We start from the raw sequence: 18,075 nt of genomic DNA on the forward strand, positions 1-18,075 counted from the left end.
GAATAAAAATAGATCACATGTAATAATCATGCAGAGACCAAAAAGTATAAATGTATATGCGGTCAATGTACGACACTGATATATTTGATTTATCTATGAATAATACGTGATGCAAACTATAAATTTTATAATTTTCTAGGAAACATACTAGATTATCTACTATAATCGGGTATAATATGACAATAAAAGAATTGTTCGTTTCGATATGGGATACAATTCGACACGCAGTCTATATATCCCATAACATTCATATTCAGAATTAGGAGTAGGAGTAGGAATAGAAGTAGGATCAGGAGTAGGTTCAAGAGTGAGAGTAAGAATAGGAGTAGGATCAGGAGTTGGAGTAAGATCGTAGTAGAAGTAGGAGTAGGAGTAGGAGTAGGAGTACTGGAGGAGGGTAGGGGCCGGAAGGGGAGGGTAGGGTAGGGCAGGTTTCTCCTACTCCTACTCCTACTCCTACTCTTGATCCTACTCCTGATCCTACTCCTACACCTACTTCTACTCCCGTTTCTACTTATTACTATTAATTAATCAATTATATAATAAATTTTATTAGCACATTTATAGCTACTGAATTTGTGCTCGCCCGAAAATTGAATTGAAATAATTTATTGTACACATGACAAGTTCAAAAAATTTTTGATTCAATATAATTACAGTTGCCATTAAATATTATAAAAATGTTAAACTCACCGAGCACAAATCCTCGTCCTCCCCGTCCACCTTGTTCTCCTCGTCTTCCTCGTCCTCCTCCTCGTCCACCTCTGACCAACTCCAAGAACCACCGACAACCACCTCGGGTTATACCTGAAATAGTAATAAATATTTTCAGTATAAGAACACATCAAAAATATTGTGTAAGGATTAATGTAATATATTAATTAATTAATTATATAGTAAATTTAATCAGCGCATTTATAGCTACTAAATTTTTACTCACGCGAAAAATGAATATAAATAATTTATTGTAATCACGACAAGTTTAAAACATTTTAGATGAAATATAATTACAATTTCCATTAAATATTATAAAAATGTTATACTCACTTTGCAGAAATCCTCGTCTTCCTCTTCCACCTTATTCTCCTCGTCCTCCTCCCCCTTGGCCTCCTCCTCGTCCCCCTAGATCACCCGCAACCACCCCTATACACCTCTGACCACCGCAAACCACCTCCAACGACCATCGCTAACCACCTCGAAACTAATAAATATTTTCAGTATTAGAACACATCAAAAATATTGTGTAAGGATTAATATAATTTTTTTATCGACAGATTTGACGAAGAAGATTATAAGAAAATTATAAAAAATCATCGAAATTTTATTAGCGCGTTGAAAGCTACTGAATTTGCGCTTTGCGAAAAATGAATAGAAACAATTTGTTGTAAATATCACAAGTTCAAAAAATTTTATATATAATATAATTACAATTGCCATTAAATATTGTGAAAATGTTATACTCACCGAGTACAAATCCTTGTCCTCCTCGTCCACCTTGTTCTCCTCGTCCTCCTCGTCCTCCTCCTCCTGGTCCTCCTTCTCGTCCACCTCGATCACCCGCAACCACCCCTAAGCACCTCCGACCACCTCCAACGACCATCGCTAACCACCTCGAATATTAATAAATATTTTAAGTATGAGAACACATAAAAAATATTGTGTAAGGATTAATATAATTTTTTTTATCGCCAAATTTGACCAAGGAGATTATGAAAAAATTATAAAAAATAAAATTTCTATATTTTGTTATCGCATTGATAGCTACCGAATTTGAGTTTGCGTGAAAAATCCGCCTCGTCCAACTCGTCCTCTCCTTGAAGTCGAGTTTCGCCGGGTAGTGGACCTGGAGCGCAGGAACCACGGAGCGCTTGTCTTGGAAGTCGCGTTGCACCAGGAAGCGGACGTGGAGCGTAGGATCCAGGAGATAGAGAACCCGATACTCAAAATTTTCGGAGCGCGATTCTCATACGTCCTCTCTACTGCGCGGTTGTTTCCAGATTGAGGAATTCGGCTAGCTGAAATTCGTCGTCGACGATTACTATAGATCGATGACGTCAAGACAAAAAAAATTTTGGGTGACGGCACTTACTGAACATCCGAACATCCGAACATCCGAACATCCAAACTTTGGTTTCGAACTTCAATACTACGTATGATGTATGGTGTATGATGATATGATATAATGTATAATAATTTCAGTTTTCACATTTTAGACAATAAATACGCACTTCATCTTTCCTGCCGATTCCAGACTCAAGCGGCTATGCCCTTCGATGGTCAGCCGTTGACTAAGGATATATTCTTCAGTTAACTGGTCAGCTAATAACGCTGTCGTTCTGCGACAGTTGGATAGGGCTTGAAACCACAAGGAGCAGCGTACTAGCCGAACACCTTAACCAAGCGGCACAAGTTGAGATTGACAAAGGAAGAAAGTACAAGTTCTCATATTTATAGAGAAAATCAGTTGCAATTGAATTAGAGACAATCGCAGGGTCATTTGATTGGGAATCAACGGAAGAAAGTTAAGTCTTTGGACCTAAAATTAAATTTCAACTTTTGCTCAATTAAATTACGTATGTCGTTAAAATATTTGTGCATGTGATGTAGTTTGACAGAAATGGACAAACTTAGTCAATAAAAGATCCGTTCGAACAAAAATAAAGTTGACACGAATATGAAGTTATACTCAGCTTTAAGTATTTTGTATTGGAGATTGCACAAATATGAGATGCAAATGGGAAATTTGCATGTGTGATATAACTCTTATAATCTCCTTAAATCGTACTTCTTTGAAATATTATAATTCTAGATAAGTTGGAAAAACGAGTATCCTCAGCTAAAAAATTAATGTAAACAGTAACTTAATGATACCGTAAACGAAACAGAATCTTTGAATCCGACGGGTTCTATTGCTAATCTCTTTAAAATTTGGAATAACAATCAGATGACTGTGATAACAAGAGATGGTCAGGCATAGTTTTAGTATTTATCATCTAAATATTCTAATTGGATTGTCGTTTGAGGAGCTTAAATAATTATATTTTCAATTGCGGAAATATTCAAAATCTTTAATCACGGATCAAAAATGATTTAAAAAACCGATAGAAAACGTAATTCAAATCGTTGTAGCATCCAAACAGAAACGAATTAAGAGAGATTCATTCAGTTAAGATGTATTAATGAACTTCATTCCAGATAGATTCAAATATGTACCAAAAAATTGAATAGGAATGAGAAGAAACAAAACTGCATGTTGCAGATTGATCAAATAGATATTGCATTGCAATTAAAACCTAATAAAATGGATAGAAATCGAATCTCTCGAAAAATATTTGAAACAGTACAATGATAAATTTCGATTGATTTTCGCATCATGTAATACGTTTCCTTGAGAATTTCGGGATAGCAGACGTCAAAATGAATCTGTTTTAATATGTTTCATACGCCAGAATTACTGTAAAGTATTAAAAAATAAACGTACGTGAGTAAAATGGCAATCTCAACGTTGTATGTTTCAATGCATACCTATGATCAATTAATAATAAAGTAATTACGCATTATGCCGAAATGATAATCTTTGATTTCATCTCAATATACGCCCGATGCTTTATACTTTCATTTCTGCATTATAATTATGTAGATAAGCCTATAATACCTACATTCACAAAACGGAGCTTGTATGAATTTTGTGAGGCGCTGGCGAGTTTCGTATTCAGCCCGACAGTGCTACCAATTTAATTTACGGGAAAAAAATTTCAAACGCGAAATAGCCGGTTTTTCACGCCGAACTCGAGATAGCCGGTTATTCTACGCAACCGTCGAGATACTCTGACAAGCTTGACGGAATGGAAGGGGGAAGAGAGAACAATAGTGCGACTTATCAGTAAGATTAAAAATAACCGACAATACAAGAACAGTCTGACTTTATTGTTTTACTATTACTACAGCAATTTATGAAGCTGTTTCGTATATAGTTATAAATACGTGTATGCCTTTGCCGTATCAGCTGTACGTAAAGCCGCGATACGATTAAAGTGCTAATTAAACGTTGGGCAACAATTAAATTGCCATAAAGGGGAAATAAAGTTGCCGAGTAAGCGAGCGTAGGTGTGACTTGGAATAAGGATTATTCGTAATCAGAGACCAGCGATATCAACTTTCCGTCTCCTTCTAACATTCGTACCTACGTATTATATCTGTCCACTTCTGAATAGGTACTCATATACATATCTTGCGATAACCTCGCGTTATAACAATGGCTGCGAGTTGTTTATGCAATGACACTCTGATTACAGCGATAATGATCGGAGTATTAAATTATAAAAATGTATGAATATGGGCAGGGTACAAGTTTTGTTTTTGTAAAGCTTTTCATTGTAAGCTTTTCGAACAATTTATAGAGGTTGGAGTGTTACATCATCATACCTTAAGATTGTTGGCAATTGAGGCGGAGTACTTTCCTTAACCTCTTGTAGCCCAAAATCATAAATTTTAAAATAAATAGCATTTAAAGACTTGTCATTAATACCTTCCGTATGGATTTTGTGGGATTTTGAAAAATTACGGTATTTTTCTTTTCACATTTGAAGATTTGTTTTGAACAGATAGTGTCTTGAAAACGAGTTTTATGACCGTAGTACTACAAATTTACAATGTTTCACACTAAATTCCTTCTAAACAAATAACAAAAAGTTCGAACCGCAATATTTGTGTCCGCTGAAATAAAGATTTTTCAATTAAAACATTTTCTCCTTGATTTCATTAAAAATGTACTGACATTCTACAATTTGTTCTATTATTTATAAATTATTTTTTATAGTTTATTCTTTTTTCCAACACTGCGATGCGAGGCAGCAACTGGTTTTACCTCGATGTTTACCATTAATCCGAAAAAGCTGTGCAGAGGATAATGTCGGATGGTTAGCCAAAAGTGAAACGTGATGAAGCTGGGAAAAAAAAACTGTAAATTAATAATGTATCCATATTGTTACAAATTTCTCACAATAATTCTGAATTTTCCGGTGATTGTCTTTAATTGTAGTGCTAAAAAAATGTTTTGGTTAAGAAAAACAGAAAACAAGACTGTATTTCATAATTTCTTAACACTTATCAAATAATTTGACAGATATATTTGCATCGCGATACATAGGTATGACAATGTGACATAACCGTAAACGTATGAACTGAGTCGAACTTGAGATTCGAACTGGAAAATAATTGTGAGCTGCTGCAGACTCATTATATCTACTATTGCATGCTCTCGCACCAAATACGTCGTTGTCTCTGATTGGTTGATATACTCGTTTCTCTTTCATCAGCCTTGCCAGTTTCTAGTGCTAGTTTTTTTCATCACTCTCATTTAATTGTTCAGTTTTCCTTGGTCGTTGTTTTTATTCTCACACTACAATTACAAAAAAAAACAGAACTAGATTCATTAAAGATTGATATTAATTGCCTAGATGCGTCTGTCTTTGCAAAGATGCAAAGACTTGCGGTTAGAAATTAGGCACTTCGATTACAAACGTATACTCATGAAATGTGAACAAGACTGGTAATAAGTATTTCTTGGAATGCGACGAGACTCAACGAATTATTAACAAAGATTCTGATAGTCATTTGTATTCTTTTCTCTTCTCCTTTGTTATTCTAGCATTGAATTCGAAGTATCAAACATGACCTGTACCTAAATCTCGACCGTTCTTAATATTGTAATAGCATGGGTTCCGAGGTATGCGCTGCAGGCACTTCATCGCATTCAACAGGTATGTAGGCACGGACATCGGCGTATACAGAGCGTGTCGAGTTGTAGAGAGAAGAGGAAAATATAAAAAATAAAACAACTTTCTGCAGATAATAATCTCTGCACACCTAGGCGCGCGTTTTACGTGGAAGCACGCCAATAAGAACGTGTCTATATTGAAACAAAATAGAAAAAGAAACAGACGAAGATGAACCATGTACGCATACGATTCGTTATTATATGTACCTCAAATTCCACGTTAAATCAACGAGTCAATCCCTTTTATTGATGGCCCTCACAAAACATCAAAAAGACACTATTTAAAGAAAACATCAATGTCTCGTACAAAATTACTAATATGTTGAATAATGTATTTACGTCTTTAAAATTAACAACAGCCACACTGGAACAAACCAATATTGTTTATAAAATCGATTGTAAATATTGTGATAAATGTTATATTGGCCAATCATCGCAGCATCTAAAAAAACGGATGGCTAATAATAAGTATGATGTTAAAACGCGAGATCCTGATAGATCGGCGTTGGTCCGACACTCATTGGTTGAAGGGCACAGGTTTGCTTTTGAAAATGTAAAGATTATAGAAAAAGAAACTAACTGGCATAAGAGGATCATAAAGTAAATGATACATATTTCTAAAAACAACACAGCCAACAAAAGAACTGACATACAAAATTTAAGTCACCTCTATTCTGTCATCATATAAATTGTCAAAGAGAAAAAGGCATATTGACAAAAGGTTATGTAAACAATTTGCCAACATACCAACAAATATGTTAATAAATGTATGACTTTCAAAGATAGTTATTATAATTAACATTAAGATAATTAGGCCTGTCAGTATAGGCATGTGGGTAGTCACTTTCTTTTTGAACACCATGTGACAAACATCATAAGTGCTAAGGAATGTTGATATACGTAAGTTTTGAATAATTTAATTTTTCACAGTAGTTCAATAATAAGATTAAACAGTGGCATTTTTGTACCTAAGTAAAATTGTAAACACCATATAGTTCTCATGTAAAATCTGTTATTCATTTTACATTAAAGAAACCTGATGATGATACGCGCAGCATGCCGAAACCTCGTGTAAAAACATAATCGATTGCGAATAGTGCATCATTTTATCCCTGACCGTCACCCAAGTAAATCGAATCTGTATATTATCAACACGGTCACGAACATTAAACTCATCTATATCTAGTATGTATATATGTATATTTATGATGTATACGCTTCGCGCACCAACCACCATTTTCATGTTTTCAAGGAAAGGGGAGGGAAGGCGGTAAGGGGTCAGATTTTTGTATGTATGGGGATGTACATGTGTAAAGGGTTGAGTGTTGAATCCCTGATTCCTAGATGAATGTGTATACAGAAGGTGAAGGGTCAAGTCCTTCATAGCTACAATAGCATATACGTAAGGTAAAGGGTTAAATCTTCATAGCTATAAAGGCATAAAAGTTAGATAAAGGGTTGAATCCGCATAGGTATGAAGGCGGTGATAGTAAAGGGAAGGTCGGGTGGTGGAAGGAAGGGCTGGATTCCTGAGACGGCGGCGGCGGTCGTGAGATATCTTTATAATATAAAGAGATACAGGTATACCTATGGCGTATCTAACAAAACTTTGGATACATATTCTTTACTTTTTGAAATTTGTAACATTATCAGGTTTCACAAATATGGATTAATATCGTGTAATTATACATAGGTGTAGCCTACGTTATTGCCAGGCTTATGACACCCAATAGTCTGATAACGTGAGTGTAAGTATACAAGTAATACAATTATCATTTATGTTATAATTTCATATACACCTAGAGTGGTATATTAGATAATACGTGATGTATGTTGAAGATAATCTATGTCTTCAAACGTCTCGTGATTTGCCGAATTAATAATTCGATAAATGACCGATAGATAGATCGGCATGTGACAATGTATACCTTAATTGTCAACGTCTGGTATTTACGCACTTGGCTGTCCTCAAGTGCCTAGTCTGTATTGTACCTAGCCACAAAATTCATGATATATTCAACGAAATCCTGTATGGAAATCTACTAGAGCGCTACATACAATGGATCTATAAAACTTTATAAGATCGCGTGCATATGAATAATGGATATTGGATAGAAAGGACATCAATTGAAGGTTCAAATTACTTCTCCACAAAATCCGTTAGATCTATAATCGAGATCTGTGTGGATATCTAGTATGGTTCTACTAGATGTATAATGAGCGGACATTTAAATCTCTGTCTAACATGTCCACTATGGATTTCCATGGTACGTTCATTAAAAGTAAATGTTCCCTGTGGATTCCGAAAAAATCCAAAGGGGTTAGTATTCGTTTACTTTGATTTTTGGAGCTCAAAAACTTTTCTTCTCAGAACCATTTTACATGAATATTTTTCCGCTTATTTCGTCTAGAAAGCTCAGAAGGTGTGAGTGTACATAGCGCCGAAGCTAGTTGGCTTGTGTATATTTTTTATGTCGATTTGACTTTTCCTTCACGGAGAAAACGGTGTAATACAAATTAGCTATCACACATATAGAACCAGTGCTCTTGTTGCAGAAAATGTAAGTTTAACTCATTTTACTTATGTCAAGATGTTTCCTGATTGATACTGTTACGTTAATTTTTATTTAGAATTACAACGGCCGCCTCAATCAATCGCACAATATTAATTGATTTTGCCTTTTTCTACAATGAGTATCAAAGTATATGGTTACGATATGGCAGGCTACGTCGAAACATATCTTTTAAGCTACGCCTCTATCACTTTAGGTATATTAGCGTTAAAACTGTCGAACAATATCTTATGGAGGATGCTCTAAGCCCGACGCTGCTATCTGCCAATCAGTGACGTGTTGCTTGTTGACTGAAAAGATACGATAATGAATCGATTTAATATCCCTTATCTCATACTTTTCTACTCTTCTCATTTTTTTTTTGTTCATCCCTTCCCATTTTTTCTTGTATCACAGTATTTTTCATTATCGTACACTGTATTTTTCAATCGATCTACTTTTACATTGTTATTATTATGAACTTGATTCACTTCTCTTATTGTTTAGAAGTTTAAACTCTATGTAAGAATACTTGAAGTTTGGATGAATCCTTCATAAAAATAATATTGTTTATCTACTGCATAAAAAATATTCTTTCAAAAAGACATGATCTTTGCTCATACCGCTGAAATAACGAGAATATAAGCCGTAAAAATCATATTCTTAGCGGTGTCTTTCGTCACTTTGCAAACCAATCCATTTACTGGAAGTACCATCATACATGACCAAAATATTTTGTCGCTAACACTCTTATTTTTCATAAAATAGGTTCTCTATTTTTCATCAAATTGTTTACCTACTAATACTAGTTAATACGTTTTGAAATAAATTGTATAATACTTTTTATCAACGTCTCATAAACTGTGTCGGAGTGCTTCGAATTTTTCGCATTTTGATTTTATTTCGATTGAAACATAAGGACAAAAAATAAGACATGTCAATTTTTTAACCACTCATTTGAATGTAGAGGCGTCCGAATTTCTGATTTTTTTATCCAGCACTTTCCGAAATCATCGCCAGAATTTGTCCGGCCATACAGACAGACCGACGTTTTTCTAAAAATCTGTTTTTTGGATACTCGTAGAAGTATGAAAACGTCAACATTCATTGGCATTAGATAAAGTCCTTTTCCACCGAGACTAATACTGTTCCTATATCACTACGAATGATGAAAAGTAAAAAGAAACCAATAATTTATTCCGAAATTACAAATACCTTCACGAAAGCGAGAATAAAAATCACTTGATTAGAATTTTTCCCCACACAGCTTATTATTGGAATAAGATAAAAATGTGATTATTATAGTACAATACAGGTACTTACGTAGGATAGATGTACAGGGAAAATGCTCGAATGGAGTTGAGATACGCCTGAGGATACGTAGCCTAATCTACGTACCCGAGTGGGATTAAAAGTCTGCTAGGAGCACGAGGCCGCTGTCATTGGATATCAGACGTAATTGATGGCGTATCGGCCATGCAGAAGAGAAAATTGGGAAATTCGGGGTCGTTGAAATACACTCTTTAAAAAATTACACAAGTAATTAAGCATCTATGCGATAATGCAATACGCTCAGACCAAGGCGTATATATCATGTGATGGAACCGAGACGTAAAAAATGTAGTTTTATGAGACGAAAGTTGGTTTGCGAAAAATAAAAAACTTTTGTAATATACTGTTATTAATTTTCTAATACTGACTACTCTGTGATATACCTATAGCGATGATTTAAGACAAGTCTGTGAGGCAAGAACAAATTGGTATACCTTAGTAAAGTGGGTCAGTGTCAGTGATCATACGTATGGGTCGGTACGCACACATGTAGGTATACGGGATATGCAGAAGTATAGTGACAGAATTTCAATTTCAAAGGACTGTCAAGGCTGATGACTATGTTCGACGTTTTACATATCAATCAGCGTTGGGCAACATTCTGCACATGTGTATGCATTCCCCTGTTAATGCGCATGGTGCATATGATGTGTAAGTACATAATAGGTGCAAGTCGTAATAGTTTAAGCAGGGTAATCCTACGAAGTAAAGGAATAGCTGAAAAGCGCACGTACTCTGAGCCTCTCGAGCATTTAAACAGCGTAATTCTCATGGTTACATTTATTGACCGGCAGCCGCAGTACGCACGCAATTCTTTGACCGTTTTACGCAAATGCGTAGCGTTTAGTATAATGTATATCCACAGTTCACCGTGGTTATCCTTCGATTGGGTTCTTCAGTGTTTTTCTTACACGCCGCGTGTAGCAGATCACCTTCAGATTTCAAGTATATGCGCCAACGGAGAATGGCGGAAGTATCGTGTCTTATTTTTTAGAGTATAAACTCGCGAGTCGATGACAGATGATCGTTCTCGTTATAGTCGAACATTTTTGCAATAAAGTAGCATGCGCAATCTCCCAGTACGAGAAAGAAAAAAAAAAGAAAAAATTTCTAATGATACGACACTATCTCTACAGCAAAACAATACTTATTCGGTAGAAAATTAATGATCGCCCACTCGTTTTTATTTTAATGATTGATATAATTGAATTGATAATGGTGAAACTTGTTTCAATGGAAAATATTGATTGTGTATCTTGTTAGCATTTAAAAATGCGAGTAAGAAAAATCGAATTATAGTGGGTTGATCATAATAGTATATTTTACTACTAGTGCGGAAAGTAGGCGATTTCCGATAAGTGTGAAGCTTGCAGCATGAGCCGAAAGTGGCGCGAAGGTCCGTGCTACGTTTACATGAATATGAGTGCGAAGTTAGCGGCACGAGCCGAAGGTAAGTATGGCAATCGCACGGATTGAGTGTGAACGCAACCTGAGTAAAGGCTATCGTTGTACTCACACGAGTCCTGTTTCTCCCATCCACACGTGTGAGACACGTAATTTTTCCAATACCTGAGAAGGAAAATTTGATTTGAGAAACAATGAAGGTATGTTTTGGGACAATGAATCTGAGACGACTAATTTTTTGCACCAGACAGTTATGTTGGCAACACAGAGAAACCTACAACGCCATAGTCGGCCGAGCGCGAAACAGACTCAATCTCAATTGATGAGATACCTCATGCCCTCACTGCTCACTGCACTGAGCAGGAACTACGGAGCACTCGTCCTGGAGGTCGAAATTCACCATGTAAAGGACCTGAAACGCAGAAACTGTGGAGCACTGGTCCTGGAGGTCGGAATTCATCAGGTCGAGGACTTGGAAGTCGTAATTCGTCAGGTAAATCACCTGGGGTGCAGGAACCCCAGTGCGTTTATCCTGGAGGTCGAGTTTCACCAGGTAGCGGACCCGGAGCACAGGATCCAGGAGGTAGAGAACCGGGTACTCGAAATCTGCGGAGCGCGATTCCCATACGTCCTCTCTACTACGCGGTTGTTTCCAGACTGCGGAATTCGACTAGCTGAATTTCGTCGTCGACGATTGCTATAGATCGATGACGTCAAGAAAAAAAAATTTTGTGTGACGGCACTTTCTGAACATCCGAACATCCGAAAATCCAAAATATGGTTTCGAAATTTAATACTATGTATGGTGTATGATTTCCGAAATTTTCGATGACAAGTGAACTTGTCTTTTACTAAAAATTGTTTTTTAAAATTTCTCTTATTTTTGGATAAATATTATTTCGGAAAAAAGGAATATAAGATCAATTTGAAATCATACGATTTGAATGACATTGTTCTATTCATATATTACTTCAAACAATGAGATTCTTCAGAAACTACTGACGTGAGTAAATTCACATATTAATTGTATTACTCATTTTGTACTGTAAAATATAAAATTGCGGAAAATAATCAACAATTATGGCCTAAGACTTATTGTTAGATGTTATAAATTATTAAAATCGAAGCTCGATCATTTTCAATAAATTTCTTATGAGCCTTGGCAAAGGCAGGCTTGATGAACGCGTCCATCTGAGGTTTCATCTCCAATCTGCACGGCAAAAGTTGTCTGGAATTCCAGGAAAACTGTCATAATGGAAATTTATTGAGTGTCTACAAGTTTGATACAATATACTAAATACGTCACTTACCTTATAAATATACGTATGTCAGAATGTATTTACTAATTACTTACGGTCAAAATTACACGTTCATTACTAATGCCCGCCATCGAGTAATAATAGAGTAAAGTGTGCCGAAGCAGCCTTCACTCGTTGTATCTATATATTTATCACGTTATTAAGTATACCATAACAGGAAATTCATATATAATCATATGTGTCTCCTGGATAACTTCAAATTAGACAATTAGGTGATATAACAAATCAAATGAATCATGGTAGACAATTAGCATGCTGGGTGGCTGGACCCATATAAAAGATTGACAATTCACGACGGTTCCTGATTTTTCAGTTTTTGCTTTCAAAATTCGATTTGAAATGGGTACAATTTTCTATAAGAGAAATCGACAATAACCTTTAGTTATCGATGCATCTGTTATTGTACACGCGGTACACTGAACAATTGTAAAATGAGAATACCAATATCTTGTAAGTTGTAACAATATGCAATACGTCGCGAAGTTTCATTCCGAGACCGGCCTTCAGCTGCGGTCTAATGAGTTAGATAAAATGTAGAACCCCAGCTACAACTCATTTGCCAATTTGACTGACGTTCATTGTTGTTCTATAGCGGCGATTCGTTTGTTCGCTGAATATTTATCACGCAATTTCGATATTTGCTACACAGTATAGAAAATAGATTATAAAATTTATACCTTCCGTTGTAAAATTCAAGTCGACTATATTATGTAATAAGATTGTTACATCAACCAAAAGATCGTTACAGAGATAAAAGGAAATAAGGAAGAAAAACGCACAGATGCAACTAGTCAAATCATATCCTTGGTACCCGACGATTGATGAATCTTTTTTTCACTCGTGCCACGTGTTGTTAAGAGGAGTTACAGCCGGTACGTTCAAAACATACATAATATTTTTCCCCAGCTGATATAATCTGCGGATGACAACAGATGGAGAAATAATAATGGCTCATGGAATGAAGGTTTATGATCGTTATATAGCTATGAGTGAGCTGTGACGAGGACGTAAAAATTGAAAACAACTGTGGCTACAGCAACTCCAATACATACCTCAATTGATAGAAAAAATCTTATCACTGTTAATGTCATATCATTACAGATATAATAAATGTAGGAAGATTGGTAACTTTATTATGTAATGATCAAACAAATATCGTCATGCATTAGTTACGTAATAACCAAATTAATACACGCCGCAAAATGTACAAGAAATTTTTCGCATAAATATATGGGTATATTTGGCGAAAGAATTCTTTCCACACGTACACTGTTTATTTAAAAAAAAAAACATGTGTGCAGTTCACACGTGGTATAAGTGAATCCTTCAGAAACTAAACTGCGAGAGAATGAGGAGAATGCAGCATCAGGAGTGGAATAATTATACGTTATATCAATAGTCGTTTCATTTCGTTTCATTTCGTTTCAAATCACTACCGTGCTGAAGGAGTTAAGTTTTCGTTACACCGATAGTCGTTTCATCGAGTTTCAAATCACTCCCGTGCTGAAGAAGTTTTCATCAACGGCGCTAAAGAAGTCCTCACTTCAATAATTTTGTTGCAATCGTTTTCGGACACGAAGATTGTCTTGTCGTAGGATTATTTCTGGACTCGTAGAATTTTTACAAAGAGCAAGAGAACGTTACCATGATTCCGTAAATTTTTCAACCAGTCGGTTATACTCGCATATTAGCTCGCTCGTTTATCGTATAAGCCTTTGAGGCACGTTTATTGCCAGTATAATAATGTTTCTCCTGTAGGCAACGCACCAAGTTCGCAACGTTGGCGGAGAATGTTTATAAATAATAATAAGCACAATATCTCTGCAAGTTGCCGTTCCGATTACACCGGGTATCGTAACAAGGTGCAGGTTTCTGTGCGAAATGTAACAGTCAATTTGAATTCCTAACTCTCCAATGTTTTTGCGCTGTAGGAATATTCGATGTAACGATTTCCGCTGTGATTTTACTGCTTGCAGAGGACCTGAAATACGAGACGGCGGGTCAATTTTTTTGTTCAACCAATTTTTGTAATTTTTAGAACTACACGATCATGATATTTTTTATATCCTGTAAAACCCGAACTAACGAAAACATTCACGACAATTGGTTTCGTGGTTATTTACAAGCAATCGCTACAGAAGAGTGAAGAGGGTTCGTCTGATTGTGTATGAGGTTTGAAATGTTAGCACGGGTCTCCGATTCGGACCCAATTGAAAATGAATCGACGTTTATCACGAAAACTGATGATTCGAACGGTTATTTGTTTAATCAGACGTTATCGGAGCTGCTCGCTTAATTGCTGAACTGATTTCATTTTTGTTTAAATATCTTTACATGACATGTGGCTCTTGGATCCACATAGATTAATAGAGAATGTTTATTTAACTTGAAACATTTGCTTTTAGATAAGGTGGCTTCCCAAATATATTATCAAAGCATAATGTTACTAACGATAAAGTCATGTTCCGGGAGTTCTCCTTACGTTCATCGAACGACGTAAACGCCTAATTTCTGGAGGACATAGATAAGTATACAGCTATACGTATCGAGTGAATTATTCGAAGTGAATACTTTGGAATGAAAATTTAATTTATGAGCCAATGAAGCAGGAACAATTTTTTATAATCAATCCAATAGTGCGACATGAAATAACGTAGGAAAATTGTGAATTAACTTAATTAACAGTATGCGAAATATGTGTCTAAACCATTTGGCAAATGAATTTTCAACGCTGGCGGTGGTTTTATACAAGTATATTGAATCAAGGATCCCGGTCTTGAAGCCACTTCTATAATTGTCCGCACATATTACAAAGTAAAATTATTATTACAGTACCCGAAACCGTTGAAATGCGAAACAAGTAAATTCATTGTTCATTAAAATGCTTTAGAATTAATATATATATAGATATGTGAGCAGAATGTTTACACGTAAAAAAGAATGGCAATTGTTTGCTTGATAGTCAGACAGGTTTTGTTTATGATGTTCGATATGGTATGATTTTAACGAATCCATATGACCGTAACTTTTACCCTCACGCTGTGAATGACCTAAACATGAAGTTGTTTAAATTTGAGAACTGTGGTATATGTTACGTAATGACTTTTATTCACTATAGAATTTTAGTTACGTTAACTAATTATTCTATAGAGTCACGAATCGGTGACCGTTAAAGTATAAAATACCTTTAAATGTTTATTCCCCACTGTAACTAGTCAGCTTGGTAATTCCACACAACAACGGACTTTACGCTTTAATGATAGTCGGTAATATCAGAGTAAATATTTTCCAGTTCGTACCAATCCGATATGAGAAATTTACTGTGCATATTTCTACCGGTATTGGAAGTTGAGATATTCATTGGTTTTACTCAGTATACCGTGTTCAGTTTATTTTCGTTCGGTCACATTCACGGACGTTTGAAACCCATAAACAATGAAAGTGAATAAGTGTTGAAATGACGATTTGACGAAAAGTTGATCATTATGTGGGCAAAGGATAATAGTTTTTATTTTACTGGTGAAAAAAAAAAAAAGAATTGAATACCATCCGACGAGTCAAAATTGTGAAGATAATTAAATATAAAAAATTGTCTACTCACACAGCAGTCAAATATATTGAACGTGATAGGAAATCAAGAATCGATTACAACAATGCCGGTGAAAACCTTAAAGTTTAATATTATTATTACAATGAATTACCCATAAATAATATTCTACACCCTGGACTTGAAGATTGGCAAATAAAATATACGATACAGCCATGCATTTATTCAGGCAATTACTTAGACGGTTAGACGGAAGGTTGGAAAGTGTCGAGTGGCTAGGAGAAAAAAACGGTGGGAAACCGATCATCAATATCAGAATTCGAATAGTACCAGCGTGTGCTCGAACTTCTATACGTATATTTATAAATTGTTAGCACCTACTCGCTATAGGATATACTCAAGAATTATCACAAGATACAAAACGAAAAAAAAAATCCAATTGAAAGTTCTTTAGTCCCGTTGATGTTTTGCGGTTTCAAAGGAATACTCATTCTATTGTTTTTCATTTTTCATACTGAACATTTAATGCTCAAATAATTCAAAATCGTTACGCAATTCCCTGTGGAGTAGATAAAAACAGACCATATCGGTATGAAATCAATTAAGTCCGCAGTTTATTTTCGCAGATGCTATATTTACGTGTAGATTACGAACACTGACATAATCACTAGATTTCGTCGATCTTACGTATACCTTTATAATCTGCAGTTGACTACACATGCAGTTTTCTTGCCAGTAGATTTAATCCATTGCGAGTTACTGCATCGTTTCTACTTCGAAAATGCCACGGCACAACAATTGCAAGACAATGAAAGTGCGCCTTATTTCACAAATGCTAATTGCATACTCACACTCCTGGTGTAGAAAAATAAGTGCTGCAGTATTCAGAGATAAGGACAAAATAACCGTACACTTCTATCAAGCCTGAGGTGCGGCTATTAAACAGCAATTAATGTATATGACTCGACGTCAATGTATTTATTTGAACATTATCGTGAAGAATTCGTTTCGTGAATGTAACTGCAGTCTGCGAGCTTTAATGTTTTACAGCTGTGAAGATTTATTCCGCGATATGAAAATATAAAATACTGGAATTACAAACGAAAGCTTACAATCGGAAATCGATGTTTCATTTTCAAGCGCTTCAAAGTAGTAACAAATCTAATAGATTCGTTTGATTTCACTTTACGATAGGTCATTTTATTCTGAACGTTATCTTTTACAAATTTACTGAATTATTATTTTTTCAAAATTATTTTGGCATTGTTGAATATTCAGTTTTGCAACATTGCGTAGACGTAAATTCTAATCAACAAATAGCAATGTTAATACTGAATTGATTGATTGAGACAAAAAGGACAAAATACCGAAGGGTTGCAAGATGTCACAAACACATTTATTTAACGTTATCAGTTGCAGCTAATAATAAATAAATAAATTGAATAAATTGAACGTAAGGGAAAAAAGATGTACTGTTTTTATTAGAAGTATGTTACCTGTTCCTTTGCGTTCTTTTATTCTTTCCCTACACAGACGATTGTCTAATACAACGAGATAATCTTGATAAAACTAGCATCGAGTTGACGAATTTCACAAGTTTCGAATTCTCGGGAGATTCGGTATTTCGTTCTTCCGGATTCCGGTCCTTCTGCATTTTGCGGATCGAAATTTTGCTCCTTTTCAACTTTGATTTTCGACAAATAATTTTGTTCGTATTTTGACTGTTCGAAGTATTAGCAGCTCTGAATTTTTAATTTCGAAACTTTTATTTTTCTACATCTTCACATTCTGTACTTTGTCCATTCAGAATGCCGACTGTTCTGAAAATACTTTTTGGTTAAAAGAACGTTCAGTTGAATGAACTTTCGGGAAAAAAGTTATACTACTGGATGATTTTTCGAAAATACCAATTTCAGTAGACTGATCATGCGTTATTTTAAAATTCATGTCTCGAAAATTTCGGGTTTTCGAGCTGTCGACTTTTTAGCCTTTCGGGATTTTTATCCCAACCCATTCTGAACAAAAATCCAATTAAAACGGATAGAAAATATCAATCATATAGTCTGTCGGATATTTGGCATTCCAACTCATCTCAAACAGATAACGGAACTCATGTCTCCAATTCTTCTCCAAATAGTACAT

At 35.3% G+C, this 18,075-nt stretch overlaps 1 protein-coding gene and 4 long non-coding RNA genes across 5 annotated transcripts in view; 2 read left to right on the forward strand and 3 right to left on the reverse strand.

The window, feature by feature from the left end:
• Positions 1–726: 726 nt before the first annotated feature.
• LOC124300151 (uncharacterized) lies at positions 727–1,503 on the reverse strand. The gene is made up of 3 exons (XR_006907160.1): positions 1,465–1,503; positions 1,048–1,201; positions 727–807 (listed from the first exon to the last, which is right to left on the reverse strand). It is a non-coding gene; the product is annotated as an uncharacterized LOC124300151 (long non-coding RNA).
• Positions 1,504–1,771: 268 nt separating this feature from the next.
• On the reverse strand, positions 1,772–11,606 carry LOC124300779 (uncharacterized). The gene is made up of 5 exons (XR_006907327.1): positions 11,346–11,606; positions 11,180–11,232; positions 3,660–5,401; positions 2,229–2,391; positions 1,772–2,015 (listed from the first exon to the last, which is right to left on the reverse strand). It is a non-coding gene; the product is annotated as an uncharacterized LOC124300779 (long non-coding RNA).
• On the forward strand, positions 1,839–13,150 carry LOC124300782 (uncharacterized). Its single transcript, XR_006907330.1, has 2 exons — positions 1,839–1,879; positions 11,606–13,150. It is a non-coding gene; the product is annotated as an uncharacterized LOC124300782 (long non-coding RNA).
• Positions 12,718–17,190, reverse strand: LOC124300781 (uncharacterized). The gene is made up of 3 exons (XR_006907329.1): positions 16,627–17,190; positions 14,838–14,897; positions 12,718–14,367 (listed from the first exon to the last, which is right to left on the reverse strand). It is a non-coding gene; the product is annotated as an uncharacterized LOC124300781 (long non-coding RNA).
• Positions 16,025–18,075, forward strand: part of LOC124300774 (facilitated trehalose transporter Tret1-like) — a 32,560-nt gene continuing 30,509 nt past the window's right edge. The window contains exon 1 of the mRNA XM_046755149.1: positions 16,025–16,045. Within this exon, the coding sequence (XP_046611105.1) occupies positions 16,040–16,045 (6 nt within the window). The 5' untranslated portion in view covers positions 16,025–16,039. The remainder of the gene's footprint in view (positions 16,046–18,075) is intronic.

The sequence above is a fragment of the Neodiprion virginianus genome, chromosome 3 (genome assembly GCF_021901495.1).
Source record: "Neodiprion virginianus isolate iyNeoVirg1 chromosome 3, iyNeoVirg1.1, whole genome shotgun sequence".
In the NCBI taxonomy this organism is placed as follows: domain Eukaryota; kingdom Metazoa; phylum Arthropoda; class Insecta; order Hymenoptera; family Diprionidae; genus Neodiprion; species Neodiprion virginianus.